This window comes from Pristiophorus japonicus, chromosome 12 (assembly GCF_044704955.1).
Source record: "Pristiophorus japonicus isolate sPriJap1 chromosome 12, sPriJap1.hap1, whole genome shotgun sequence".
NCBI classification, from domain to species: Eukaryota; Metazoa; Chordata; class Chondrichthyes; family Pristiophoridae; genus Pristiophorus; species Pristiophorus japonicus.
Window position 1 is genome coordinate 125,632,116 of NC_091988.1, and position 15,743 is coordinate 125,647,858.

General features: G+C 46.3%; 1 protein-coding gene across 1 annotated transcript in view; it reads left to right on the forward strand.

The window, feature by feature from the left end:
* Positions 1–15,743, forward strand: part of sycp2 (synaptonemal complex protein 2) — a 1,164,109-nt gene that overhangs the window by 159,555 nt on the left and 988,811 nt on the right. The window contains exon 8 of the mRNA XM_070894856.1: positions 259–293. Within this exon, the coding sequence (XP_070750957.1) occupies positions 259–293 (35 nt within the window). The remainder of the gene's footprint in view (positions 1–258; positions 294–15,743) is intronic.

A 15,743-nucleotide genomic window follows, 5' to 3' on the forward strand; every position in this document is an offset into this window, starting at 1 on the left:
GAGGGCTGGTCTTGTAAACGGTATTGAGGCCAAGCCCAGTGTGCTCTCAGTCTAAGCCTGCCTGTGCTCGCAGCTGTACTTTTCATTACTGGAAAATGAGGAGTGCCACAAATGGGGCGCGCTGACCGTCATGAGGCACAGGTCTACGCTCCCGTTGAGCTGGGAGCCTTGCCTCCTATTGCCAGATTGTGCAAAGACTGAAATTTGGTTTTGCAACTTCAATGTATTCTGAATAATTGTAGTTTATTTGTTTTATAGGAATGATTTTGGAAAAAGGATTTTAGATGCTGGCGGTAAGAAATAAAGTCTTTCTTTAAGTTATTTTGACTAGGAATTAAAGTTGAGGGATGGACAGACAATACTTCTTCATTTAGCTTTCTTTACACTGTAGAAATTGGATTGTTTCTGGGAAGGCTCTCTGAATGATGTTTTATCTTAAATACATATTTTTTGCCACATATGTCATGCTGGTCGTGTGTCGTGTGTAAGCCCTGTATAAATCATGTGTGTCGTATGTAAGCCCTGTATAAATCACCAGTCTAAGACTCCAAATCAAGAATCACTAAAGTATTGGCGTACAATCCTGTCAAAGGCTTTACACATTGTGTTAAATGCATTAGACCAATTACTGTCACTGCCAATCAACAGCATCTGTAACGCTGCTATATGGAACAGCCCACATATGTTTAATAACCATTATTATTTAGATTTGATAGCTGTCAATACTAATTTAACGGTGTCCACTTAGTGGAAACCGGGCGGGTAGACATTAAAAATCACCCATAAGACTCACTCGCTGTCGTCCCATATCGTCGAGCCAACTTAGCAGGAAGAGGAGTCGGAGTCAAAAGAGATGTTTTCCTTTTTAATTTCCTTGTGGGTATTCTCCAGATCTGGTGCATGCTGGAAATACTGCTAGAAATCTGAAATAAAAACAGAAAATGCTGGAGACTGAGTTAACATATTTTAATTCTGATGAAAGGTCATTGACCTGAAACATTGCCTCGGATAGGAGGGGGCAGCAGAGCTTCGGACAGAAGTGCTATTTTCCCCGCATCTCGTGGAGTTTTTTGTATTTGCGTCTTTTGTATTTAGAAACATAGAAATCTACTGCGCAGAAGAAGGCCATTTCAGCTCATCATGTCCGCGCCGGCCCTCGGTCCTATGAGCCTATAAACCTATGAGCAATGAATAATGGATGAAAGGTAAAGAGCATCCAGCCCAACCAGTGCAACCCACACAACTGTGACACCGAAACATTCTACACTCCACCCCAACTGGAGCCATGTGATCTCCCAGGAGAGGCAAAAAAACAGATAAAAACCCAGGCCAATTGGGGAAAAAAATCTTAGAAAATTCTTCTCCAACCCATCCAGGCGATCGAAACTAGTCCAGGAGATCACACTGGCCATATTCTATTCCCTGCAGTACTTACCATTATATCTGTGCCAGCCAACAAGAGGCTATCCAGTCTAATCCCAATTACCAGCTCTAGGTCCGTAACCCTGCAGGTTAAGGCACTTCACGTGTCCATCGAAGCAGCTTTTAAATGTGGTGAGGGCATCCACCACCCTTCCAGGCAGTGAGTTCCAGACCCCCACTACCCTCTACGTGAAGAAGCCTCCCCTCAAATTCTCTGAACCTTCCACCAACAACCTTAAAACTATGTCCCCTTGTAATTGACACCTCCACCAAGGGAAATAGGCCCTTGCTATCCACTATATCCAGGCCCCTCAATATTTTATACACCTCAATGAGGTCTCCTCTCAACCTCCTCTGTTCCAATGAGAACAAACCCAGCCTATCCAATCTGTCCTCATAGCTAAGATTCTCCATTCCAGGCAGCATCCTAGTAAATCTCCTCTGCACCCTCTCTAGTGCAATCACGACCTTCCTATAATACGGCGACCAGAACTGCACGCAGTACTCCAGCTGCGGCCTAACTAGTGTATTATACAATTTAAGCATAACCTCCCTGCTCTTTTATTCTATGCCTCAGCCAATAAAGGCAAGCATTCCGTATGCTGCCTTAACCACCTTATCCACCTGGCCTGCTACTTTCAGGGATGTGTAACAAGCACTCCAAAGTCCCTTTGTTCATCTACACTTTTAAATGGCCTCCCACTTAATGTGTATACCCTTTCCTTATTAGCCCTCCCAAAGTGCATTACCTCACACTTCTCCGAATTAAATTCCATTTGCCACTGTTCTGCCCAACTGAGCAGTAAATAGAAACATAGAAAATAGGTGCAGGAGCAGGCTATTCAGCCCTTCTAGCCTGCACCGCCATTCAATGAGTTCATGGCTGAACATGAAACTTCAGTACCCCATTCCTGCTTTCTCGCCATACCCCTTGATCCCCCTAGTAGTAAGGACTACATCTAACTCCTTTTTGAATATATTTAGTGAATTGGTCTCAACAACTTTCTGTGGTAGAGAATTCCACAGGCTCACCACTCTCTGGGTGAAGAAGTTCCTCCTCATCTCGGTCCTAAATGGCTTACCCCTTATCCTTAGACTGTGTCCCCTGGTTCTGGACTTCCCCAACATTGGGAACATTCTTCCTGCATCTAACCTGTCTAACCCTGTCGGAATTTTAAACGTTTCTATGAGGTCCCCTCTCATTCTTCTGAATTCCAGTGAATACAAGCCCAGTTGATCCAGTCTTTCTTGATAGGTCAGTCCCGCCATCCCGGGAATCAGTCTGGTGAACCTTCGCTGTACTCCCTCAACAGCAAGAATGTCCTTCCTCAGGTTAGGAGACCAAAACTGCACACAATACTCCAGGTGTGGCCTCACCAAGGCCCTGTACAACTGTAGCAACACCTCCCTGCCCCTGTACTCAAATGCCCTCGCTATGAAGGCCAACATGCCATTTGCTTTCTTAACCGCCTGCTGTACCTGCATGCCAACCTTCAATGACTGATGTACCATGACACCCAGGTCTCTGCACCTCCCCTTTTCCTAATCTGTCACCATTCAGATAATAGTCTGTCTCTCTGTTTTTACCACCAAAATGGATAACCTCACATTTATCCACATTATACTTCATCTGCCATGCATTTGCCCACTCACCTAACCTATCCAAGTCACTCTGCAGCCTCATAGCATCCTCCTCGCAGCTCACACTGCCACCCAACTTAGTGTCATCCGCAAATTTGGAGATACTACACTTAATCCCCTCGTCTAAATCATTAATGTACAGTGTAAACAGCTGGGGCCCCAGCACAGAACCTTGCGGTACCCCACTAGTCACTGCCTGCCATTCTGAAAAGTACCCATTTACTCCTACTCTTTGCTTCCTGTCTGACAACCAGTTCTCAATCCACGTCAGCACACTACCCCCAATCCCATGTGCTTTAACTTTGCACATTAATCTCTTGTGTGGGACCTTGTCGAAAGCCTTCTGAAAGTCCAAATATACCACATCAACTGGTTCTCCTTTGTTCACTTTACTGGAAACATCCTCAAAAAATTCCAGAAGATTTGTCAAGTATGATTTCCCCTTCACAAATCCATGCTGACTTGGACCTATCATGTCACCATTTTCCAAATGCGCTGCTATGACATCCTTAATAATTGATTCCATCATTTTACCCACTACTGAGGTCAGGCTGACCGGTCTATAATTCCCTGTTTTCTCTCCCTCCTTTTTTAAAAAGTGGGGTTGCATTGGCTACCCTCCACTCGATAGGAACTGATCCAGAGTCAATGGAATGTTGGAAAATGACTGTCAATGCATCCGCTATTTCCAAGGCCACCTCCTTAAGTACTCTGGGATGCAGTCCATCAGGCCATGGGGATTTATCGGCCTTCAATCCCATCAATTTCCCCAACACAATTTCCCGACTAATAAGGATTTCCCTCAGTTCCTCCTCCTTACTAGACCCTCTGACCCCTTTTATATCCGGAAGGTTGTTTGTGACTTCCTTAGTGAATACTGAACCAAAGTACTTGTTCAATTGGACTGCCATTTCTTTGTTCCCCGTTATGACTTCCCCTGATTCTGACTGCAGGGGACCAACGTTTGTCTTTACTAACCTTTTTCTCTTTACATACCTGTAGAAACTTTTGCAATCCGCCTTAATGTTCCCTGCAAGCTTCTTCTCGTACTCCATTTTCCCTGCCCTAATCAAACCCTTTGTCCTCCTCTGCTGAGTTCTAAATTTCTCCCAGTCCCCAGGTTCGCTGCTATTTCTGGCCAATTTGTATGCCACTTCCTTGGCTTTAATACTATCCCTGATTTCCCGAGATAGCCACGGTTGAGCCACCTTCCCTTTTTTATTTTTACGCCAGACAGGAATGTACAATTGTTGTAATTCATCCATGCGGTCTCTAAATGTCTGCCATTGCCCATCCACAGTCAACCCCTTAAGTATCATTCGCCAATCTATCCTAGCCAATTCACGCCTCATACCTTCAAAGTTACCCTTCTTTAAGTTCTGGACCATGGTCTCTGAATTAACTGTTTCATTCTCCATCCTAATGCAGAATTCCACCATATTATGGTCACTCTTCCCCAAGGGGCCTCGCACAATGAGATTGCTAATTAGTCCTCTCTCATTACACAACACCCAGTCTAAGATGGCCTCCCCGCTCGTTGGTTCCTCGACATATTGGTCTAGAAAACCATCCCTTATGCACTCCAGGAAATCCTCCTCCACCGTATTGCTTCCAGTTTGGCTAGCCCAATCTATGTGCATATTAAAGTCACCCATTATAACTGCTGCACCTTTATTGCATGCACCCCTAATTTCCTGTTTGATTACGACTGTTTGGAGGTCTGTACACAACTCCCACTAACGTTTTTTGCCCTTTGATGTTCTGCAGCTCTAACCATATAGATTCCACATCATCCAAGCTAATGTCTTTCCTAACTATTGCATTAATCTTCTCTTTAACCAGCAATGCGACCCCACCTCCTTTTCCTTTTATTCTATCCTTCCTGAATGTTGAATACCTCTGGATGCTGAGTTCCCAGCCCTGATCCTCCTGGAGCCACGTCTCCGTAATCCCAATCACATCATATTTGTTAACATCTATTTGCACAGTTAATTCATCCACCTTATTGCGGATACTCCTTGCATTAAGACACAAAGCCTTCAGGCTTGTTTTTTTAACACCCTTTGTCCTTTTAGAATTCTGCCGCACAGTGGCCCATTCTGTTCCCCGCCCCGAGCCTCTCTGCCCCCCACCCCCCCCCATCTCCCCTCCGTCTCCTGCCTCTGCCTCCCTTTTGTCTCCCTCTGTCTCCCTGCATTGGTTCCCATCCCCCTGCCATATTACTTTAACTCCTCCCCAACAGCACTAGCAAACACTCCCCCTAGGACATTGGTTGCGGTCCTGCCTAGGTGCAGACCGTCCGGTTTGTACTGGTCCCACCTCCCCCAGAACCGGTTCCAATGCCCCAGGAATTTGAATCCCTCCCTGCTGCACCACTGCTGAAGCCACGTATTCATCTGCGCTATCCTGCGATTCCTACTCTGACTAGCACGTGGCACTGGTAGCAATCCCGAGATTACTACTTTTGAGGTCCTACTTTTTAATTTAGCTCCTAGCTCCTTAAATTCGTTTCGTAGGACCTCATCCCTTTTTTTACCTATGTCGTTGGTACCAATGTGCACCACGACAACTGGCTGTTCTCCCTCCCATTTCATACCCTCCTGCAGTCAATAACTTTCCTCTTCGTTATCAACCACACAGCCAATTTTAGTATCATCTGCAAACTTCTTAATCATACTCCCTATATTCAAATCTAGATCATTGATATATACCACAAAAAGCAAAGGACCCAGTACTGAGCCTTGCGGAACCCCATTGGAAACAGACTTCCAGTCACAAAAACATCCATCAACCATTACCCTTTGCTTCCTACCTCTAAGCCAATTTTGGATCCAACTAGCCACTTTGCCCTGGATCCCATGGACTTTAACCTTTGTGACCAGTCTACCATGTGGGACCTTATCAAAAGCCTTGCTAAAGTCCATATGCACTTCCCTCATCGACCCTCTTGGTTACCTCCTCAAAAAATTCAATCAGGTTAGTCAAACACGATCTTTCATAAGAACATAAGAAGAACATAAGAATTAGGAACAGGAGTAGGCCATCTAGTCCCTCGAGCCTGCTCCGCCACTCAACAAGATCATGGCTGATCTGGCCATGGACTCAGCTCCACTTACCCGCCCGCTCCCCATAACCCTTAATTCCCTTATTGGTTAAAAATCTATCTATCTGTGATTTGAATACATTCAATGAGCTAGCCTCAACTGCTTCCCTGGGCAGAGAATTCCACAGATTCACAACCCTCTGGGAGAAGAAATTCCTTCTCAACTCGGTTTGAAATTGACTCCCCTGTATTTTGAGGCTTTGTCCCCGAGTTCTAATCTCCCCGACCAGTGGAAACAACCTCTCTGCCTCTATCTTGTCTATCCCTTTCATTATTTTAAATGTTTCTATAAGATCACCCCTCATCTTTCAGAACTCCAACGAGTAAAGACCAGTCTACTCAATCTATCATCATAAGGTAACCCCCTCATCTCCGGAATCAGCCTAGTGAATCGTCTCTGTACTCCTTCCAAAGCTAGTATATCCTTCCTTAAGTAAGGTGACCAAAACTGCACGCAGTACTCCAGGTGTGGCCTCCCCAATACCCTGTACAGTTGCAGCAGGATCTCCCTGCTTTTGTACACCATCCCTCTCGCAATGAAGGCCAACATTCCATTCGCCTTCCTGATTACTTGCTGCACCTGCAAACTAACTTTTTGGGATTCATGCACAAGGACCCCCAGGTCCCTCTGCACTGCAGCATGTTGTAATTTCTCCCCATTCAAATAATATTCCCTTTTACTGTTTTTTTTTATCCAAGGTGGATGACCTCACATTTTCCGACATCCATCTGCCAAACCTTCGCCCATTCGCTTAACTTATCTAAATCTCTTTGCAGCCTCTCTGTCCTCTACACAACCCGCTTTCCCACTAATCTTTGTGTCATCTGCAAATTTTGTTGCACTACACTCTGTCCCCTCTTCCAGGTCATCTATGTATATTGTAAACAGTTGTGTTCCCAGCACCGATCCCTGTGGCACACCACTAACCACCGATTTCCAACCCGAAAAGGACTCATTATTCCCGACTCTCTGCTTTCTGTTAGCCAGCCAATTCTCTATCCATGCTAATACATTTCCTCTGACTCCGCGTACCTTTATCTTCTGCAGTAACCTTTTGTGTGGCACCTTATCGAATGCCTTTTGGAAATCGAAAAGCACCACATCCATCGGTACACCTCAAAGAATTCCAGTAAATTAGTTAAACATGATTTCCCCTTCATGAATCCATGTTGCATCTGCTTGATTGTACTATTCCTATCCAGATGTCCCGCTATTTCTTCCTTAATAGCTTCAAGCATTTTCCCCACTACAGATGTTAAACTAACCGGCATATAGTTACCTGCCTTTTGTCTGCCCCCTTTTTTAAACAGAGGCGTTACATTAGGTGCTTTCCAATCCACTGGTACCTCCCCAGAGTCCAGAGAATTTTGGTAGATTATAACAAATGCATCTGCTATAACTTCCGCCATCTCTTTTAATACCCTGGGATGCATTTCATCAGGACCAGGGGACTTGTCTACCTTGAGATCCATTAGCCTGTCCAGCACTACCCCCCTAGTGATAGTGATTGTTTCAAGGTTCTCCCATCCCACATTCCCGTGACCAGCAATTTTTGGCATGGTTTTTGTGTCTTCCACTGTGAAGACCGAAGCAAAATAATTGTTTAAGGTCTCGGCCATTTCCACATTTCCCATTATTAAATCCCCTTTCTCATCATCTAAGGGACCAACATTTACTTTAGTCACTCTTTTCCGTTTTATATATCTGTAAAAGCTTTTACTATCTGTTTTTATGTTTTGCGCAAGTTTACTTTCGTAATCTATCTTTCCTTTCTTTATTGCTTTCTTAGTCATTCTTTGCTGTCGTTTAAAATTTTCCCAATCTTCTAGTTTCCCGCTAACCTTGGCCACCTTATACGCATTGGTTTTTAATTTGATACTCTCCTTTATTTCCTTGGTTATCCATGGCTGGTTATCTCTTCTCTTACCGCCCTTCTTTTTCACTGGAATATATTTTTGTTGAGCACTATGAAAGAGCTCCTTAAATGTCCTCCACTGTTCCTCAGTTGTGCTACCGTTTAGTCTGTGTTCCCAGTCTACTTTAGCCAACTCTGCCCTCATCCCACTGTAGTCCCCTTTGTTTAAGCATAGTACGCTCGTTTGAGACACTACTTCCTCACCCTCAATCTGTATTACAAATTCAACCATACTGTGATCACTCATTTCGGGAGGATCTTTTACTCGGAGATCGTTTATTATTCCTGTCTCATTACACAGGACTAGATCTAAGATAGCTTGCTCCCTTGTAGGTTCTGTTACATACTGTTCTAAGAAACAATCCCGTATGCATTCTATGAATTCCTCCTCCAGGCTACCCCGTGAGATTTGATTTGACCAATCGATATGTAGGCTAAAATCCCCCATGATTACTGCCGTTCCTTTTTCACATGCCTCCATTATTCCCTTGATTATTGTCTGCCCCACCGTGAAGTTATTATTTGGGGGCCTATTATCTACGCCCACCAATGACTTTTTCCCCTTACTATCTCTAATCCCCACCCACAATGATTCAACATTTTGTTCATTAGAGCCAATATCATCTCTCACAACTGCCCTGATATCATCCTTTATTAACAGAGCTACCCCACCTCCTTTCCCTTCTTGTCTATCTTTCCGAATTGTCAGATACCCCTGTATGTTTAATTCCCAGTCTTGGCCACCCTGCAACCACGTTTCTGTAATGGCCACTAAATCATACCCATTTGTAATGATTTGTGCCATTAACTCATTTACTTTGTTTCGAATGCTGCGTGCATATAGGTAGTGTTTTAATACTAGTTTTTAAACCATGATTTTTAGCTTTGACCCCTCCTGCAGCCCCTTTATATTCATACATATTGTCCCTTCCTATCATCTTGTGGTTTACACTTGCCCCAGTGCTACTCTGCTCTGTTGCCTCCTGCCTTTTGCATCCTTTCTTGGGGTTCTGTTCATCTGAGCTCTCACCCAGTTTAACTAGCTCAGAGCCCTCTCCTGGGTTCCCATCCCCCTGCCAAGCTAGTTTAAAGCCCTCCCAACCGCATTTTCAAAACCACCCGCGAGAACATTGGTCCCGTCTCTGTTGAGGTGTAACCTGTCCGACTTGTACAGGTCCCACCTACCCCAGAAGCGGTCCCAATTGTTCAGGAAACTAAAGCCCTCCCTCCTACACCAATGCCCCAGCTACGTATTAACTGACTAGCCTTCCTATTTCTACCCTCACTAGTACGTGGCACTAGCAGTAATCCCGAGATTACCACTTTTGAGGTCCTGCCTTTCAATCTTACTCCTAGCTCCCTAAACTCAGCTTTCAGGACCTCACCCCTCTTTCTACCTATGTCGTTGGTACCAATGTGGACCACAACCACTGGGCTGTTCCCCTTCCCTTCCCTCCCCAGAATGCCCTGCAGTCGCTCAGTGACATCATTGACCCTTGCACCAGGGCGGCAACACACCATCCTGATGTCACTTTTGCTGCCGTAGAAGCGCCTTTCTGCTTCCCTAACTATTGAATCTCCTATCACTATAGCCTTTCCTGTCTTCTTCCTCCCCCCTGTGCAGCTGAACCACCCACGGTGCTGTGGACTTGGCCCTGGCTGCACTCCCCAGAGGCATCACCGCCCTCGCCAGTTGTCAGAATAGAGTACCGGTTGGAGAGCGGGATAGCCTCAGGGGACTCCTGCACTACCTGCCTCGCCATACTCTTGTGTGCGACAGACACCCATTCCCTATCCTCCTGTACCCTTTTACTCTGTGGGGTAACCAACGCCTGAAACGAGCTATCCACGTACCTCTCGTTCTCTCGGATGCTCCTCAGTGTCTCCAGTCCTCGCTCAAGCTCCGAGACTCGGCGCTCGAGTTGGAGGAGCTGGAGACACTTCCTGCACATGTGGTCATCCCCGTTGCGGGAAGCATCCAGGAATTCCCACATGGCACAGGTGTTGCATTCCGTTTGAACGAGCTGCCCTGCCATCCCACCAGTTACCCTTAAATAACCCAGCAAAAACACTGACTCCCACTACACACACTAAACAGAAATTTGTAATTTATCCTCTTATCTATTAGAACACAAAATCAAAGAGATATACTCACCAGCCGATCAGCCAACCACTTACCAGCTTGGCTGTGATGTCACTTTTTGATAAAAAAGGGGCGATCACACTGCTGGGCGTGTACTATAGACACCCAGGGAGATAGAGGAGCAAATATGTCGGCAAATTGCTGTGAAGTCAGTTGATTACAGAACTGGTTTTAACTCGCTGCTAATTGCCTCCTACTGGAGAGTTACCTTGTTTTTCTCTGCCTAAACCTGAAAGAATCCCAACTATTTAACTTTTCCCCTTTAAATTAAACTGCTACTTACTTAACAATACCGTGCTAACTGTCCCTAATTAATCCTTGCCTTTCCAAAAGTAGATTTATCCTGTCTTTCAGGATTTTTTCCAATAATTTTCCCACCACTGAGGTTAAGCTGACAGGCCTGTAATTACTTGGCCTATCCCTTTCTCCCTTCTTAAACAAGGGTACCACATTAGCAGTCCTCTGGCACCATGCCCAAATCCAAAGAGGGCTGGAAAATGATGGTCAAGGCCTCTGCTATTTCCTCTTTTACTTCACTCAACAGCCTGGGATGCATTTCATCCAGATCTGGGGACATATCTACTTTCAAAGCTGCTAAACCCCTTAATACCTCCTCTCTCACTATGTTTATTTCATCCAGAATTTCACACTCCTCCTTGATAGCAGTATCTGCATTGCCCCTTTCCTTTGTGAAAACAGACGCAAAAGTATTCATTAAGAACCATACCAACATCTCCCGCCTCTACACAGAGATTACCCTCATGGTCTCTAACCTTGCTTTATTTATTCTCTTGCTCTTAATATATTTATTGAACATCTTTGAGTTTTCCTTAATTTTACTCGTCGTGAATTTTTCATGCTCTCTCTTAGCATTCCTAACATCTTTTTCAATTTTACCTCTTAACTTTCTATATCCCTCCAAAGATTCTAAAGTATTTAGCCGTCGGTATATGACATAAGCTTCCCTTTTTTTCTTTATCCTCCCTTGTAAGACCCTAGACATCCAGGGGGCCCTAGAATTGTTATACCCACCCTTTTTCTTTGGCCTGAGCCTTCCGGATTTCCTCCTTGAATGCCTCCCACTGTTCCGACACTGATTTACCTTGAAGTAGCTGTTTCCAGTCCACTGTGGCCAAATCACTCCTCAACTTTATAAAGTTAGCTTTTCCCCAATTTGGGACTTTTATTCCAGGTCTAGCCTTGTCATCCATAACTAACTTGAATCTGACTGAATTATGGTCACTGGCACCCAAGTGCTCTCCCACTAATACCCCTTCAACCTGCCCAGCTTCATTCCCCAAAACTAAATCCAAAACCGCCCCCTCTCATGTTGGGCTTGTTACATACTGACTAAAAAAGTTCTCTTGAACGCATCTTAAGAATTCCACATCCTCTATACCCTTCACACTATATTTGTCCCAATCAATATTAGGATAGTTAAAATCCCCTACTATTACTGCCTTATGATTTTTGGACTTCACAGCAATTTGCCGACGTATTTGCTCCTCTATCTCCCTCCCACTGTTTGGGGGTCTATAGTACACGCCCAGCAGTGTGATCGTCCCTTTTTTATTTTTCAATTTGATGATCCCTCTAACCTATCCCTCCTCACCGCTGTAATAATTTCTTTAATCAATACCGCGACCTGCCCCCCTGCTTTTTACCCCCCTCTCTGTCTTGTGTAAAAATCCTGTAACTAGAAGTATTGATCTGCCAAACCTGCTCCTTTCAGCCATGTCTCTGTATTGGCTATAATGTCATACTCCCAAGTGTCTACCTGTGCTCTTAGCTCATCTGCCTTATTCGCTATACTCCTTGCATTAAAGTATATACCATTGAGCACAGGAAGAACTCCTTGCTTACTACATACTAAGCCCTGTTTCCTCTGCTTACAGATTCGCTTTCTTGCAATCCAATTTCTGCTTTACTTCCTTCCCTTTTGAATTTGTTCTCGGATTCCCATCCCCCTGTCAAGCTAGTTTAAACTCTCCCCAACAGCACTAGCAAAACTCCCTGCGAGGATATTGGTCCCGGCGCTGTTGAGATGCAACCCGTCCGGTTTGTACAGGTCCCATCTCCCCCAGAAGCGTTCCCAATGCCTCAAGAATTTAAAGCCCTCCCTCCTACACCAACTTTCCAGCCATGTGTTCATCCTCTCTAACCTTCTATTCTTATACTCATTAGCACGTGACACTGGTAGTAACCCAGAGATTACTACCTTTGAGGTCCTACCCTTTAATTTTCTTCTTAACTCCCTGAATTCTTCCTGTAGGACCTCGTCCCTCATTTTACCTATGTTGTTGGTCCCAATATGGATCATGACCTCTAGCTGTTTGCCCCCTCCTCCTCCACCCAGGATGCCCTGCGTCTGCTCTGTGACATAGAAACATAGAAAATAGGTGCAGGAGTAGGCCATTCAGCCCTTCTAGCCTGCACCGCCATTCAATGAGTTCATGACTGAACATGAAACTTCAGTACCCCCTTCCTGCTTTCTCGCCATACCCCTTGATCCCCCGAGTAATAAGGACTTCATCTAACTCCCTTTTGAATATATTTAGTGAATTCGCCTCAACTACCTTCTGTGGTACCAGGGAGGCACAAAACCATTCGGGAGTCACGTCTACGGCCGCAGAAACACCTGTCTGTTCCCCTAACTATAGAATCCCCAATCACTAGGGCTCTTTTGTTCTTCGTCCTTCCTCCCTGTGCAGCTGAGCGACCCGTGGTGCCTTGGATTTGGCTTTGGCTGCACTCCCCAGAGGCACCGTCGTCCTTACCGATACTCAGAAGTGAATATCGGTTTGAAAGCGAGATGGATTCACGGTGGGGGCGAAGAGACTCCTGCACTACCTACCTAGCACACTTACTACGTTAGGTGGTCACCCACTTCCCCTCTACCGGCACGCCTTTAAAATGCGGGGTGATCACCTCCTGAAACGTGCTATCCACGTAGCTCTCAGCCTCGGGGATGCACCGTATTGACTCCATCAGCTGTTCAAGCTCCAAAACGCGGAACTCTAGCAGTTGAAGCTGGAGACACCTCCAGGACTTCCCACATGCCGCAGGATGTGCACTCCACGGGACTGAGCTGCACTGCCATCCCTCCAGTTAGCCTTATCCAGTTTAAAATCTACTTGATATTAGAATTCTGGCCATTCCTGACACTACTGCAATCATTGGCTTGTGTAACCCTCAAGTGGCTTTTTTATATTTTTGGTGTCTCTTTACACTTTTTTTAAAGATCTTGATGTATGTTTTTTGGCGTGTGTGTCTCTGTCTTTTCTTGTAGATGAGCCATGGAGAAGCTGCAGCAGTTGCGAATGCTTGCACTTTGGCAGAAAAAATAAAAAAGCAAATTATTATTTGAATGGAGAAAAATTACAAAATGCTGCAGTACAGAGAGACCTGGGGGTCTTTGTGCATGCAACACAAAAAGTTAGCATGCAGGTACAGCAAGTGATCAGGAAGGCAAATGGAATGTTTGCCTTTATTGCAAGGGGGATAGAGTATAAAAGCAGCGAAGTCCTGCTACAACTGTACAGGTATTGGTGAGGCAACACCTAGAGTACTGCGTACAGTTTTGATCTCCTTATTTAATCCTTATTTGCATTAGAGGCAGTTCAGAGAAGGTTCACGAGGTTGATTCCTGAGATGAAGCGGTTGACTTATGAAGAAAGGTTGAGCAGGTTGAACCTGTACTCATTGGAGTTTAGAAGAATGAGAGGTGATCTTATTGAAACATACTGAAGGGGCTCGACTACGTAGATGAAGAGGGAATGTTTCCACTCGGGGAATCTAGAACTAGAGGGCATAGTTTCTGAATAAGGGGATGCCCATTTAAAACTGAGATGAGGAGGTTAGATGTAGGAAGAATATTCCCGATGTTGGGGAAGTCCAAAACCGGGGGACATAGTCTTAGGATAAGAGGTAGGCCATTTAGGACTGAGATGAGTAGAAACTTCTTCACTCAGAGTGTTGTTGACCTGTGGAATTCCCTACCGCGGAGAGTTGTTGATGCCAGTTCATTGGATATATTCAAGAGGGAGTTGGATATGGCCCTTATGGCTAAAGGGATCAAAGGGTATGGAGAGAAAGGGGTACTGAGGGAATGATCAGCCATGATCTTATTGAATGGTGGTGCAGGCCCGAAGGGCCGAATGGCCTACTCCTGCACCTATTTTCTATGTTTCTATGGCCCCAAGTTTCCACACGCTGGAGGGGCGCCCGTTTTTCGCGCCTGAAAAAAAAACGCGCGATTCTGGAGCGCCCTGCAGCTCCATGGCAGCTTGGTGCGGTGCCCAAGGGGTGGAGCCTACCACTCGCGCCGATTTTATAAGTGGGAGGGGGCGGGTACCATTTAAATTAGTTTTGTTCGTGCCGGCAACCCTGCGCATGCGCGTTGGAGCGTTTGCGCACGCGCAGTGTGAAGAAAACATTGGCACTCGGCCATTTTTGTAGTTCTTTGTAGCTGTTTAATTTTTTAAAATTTTTTAATAAAAGCACATTGCCCTTCCATGATCAGCACTGAGGCTTCTTGCAGCAGTGAGAAGGCTGCAGGAAGCCTCAGAAGTTGAGGCAGCCGTTACCCGACGGCCTCCCCCCCCCCCCCCCGCCGTCGGGAATGGCTGCCTCAACTTCTGAGGCTTCCTGCAACCTTCTCACTGCCTCCCCCACCCCTGCCGTCGGAAACGGCTGCCTCCTCCCTGCCCCCACCCCCCCCCTGCTGCGGTTGGTCGGGCCCTCACTCCCTCCCCCCGCCCGCCGTCGGGAACGGCTGCCTCCTCCCTGCCTCTTCCCCCCCCCCCCCCACATACCCCCGCTGCGGTCGGTCGGGCCCTCACTCCCTCCGCCGCCCCCCCCCTGCTGTTGGGAACGGCTGCCTCAACTTGTGAGGCTTCCTGCAGCATTCTCCCTGCCTGAAGCACTTTCACACAGGTAGGAAGATGGTTTATTTAATCTTTTCTTTGCTTCTAAATTTTTATTCAGGTTGGATTTTTTTGTATAATATTTGTATAAGTATAATTAAGGATTTATTATAGAATTTAATGACTTCCCTTCCCCACCCCCCCACCTCGTTCCGGATGCCTAATTTGTAAGCTGCGCCTGATTTTTTAATGTGTAGACAAGGTTTTTTCAAGCCTACAGGGGGAGGGAGGTGGGGGGGGGGGGGGGAGAAGAGGGGGAGGGGAGGAGAAGAGGGGGGAGGGAGTGGAGGGCGAGGAGAAGAGGGGGGAGGGAGTGGGGGCGAGGAGAAGAAGGGGGGGAGGGGGGAGGAGAAGAGGGGGAGGGGAAGGGGGGGGAGGAGAAGAGGGGGGGGAGGAGGAGTGGGGGGAGGGAGTGGGGGGGGAGGAGAATAGGGGGGAGGGAGTGGGGGGGGAGAGAATGGGGGGGAGGGAGTGGGGGGGGGAGGAGAAGAGGGTGGGAGGAGAAGAGGGTGGAGGGAGTGGAGGGGAGGAGAAGAGGGGGGAGGGAGTGAGGTAGAAGAGGGGGAGGGAGTGAGGAGAATAGGGGGAGGGAG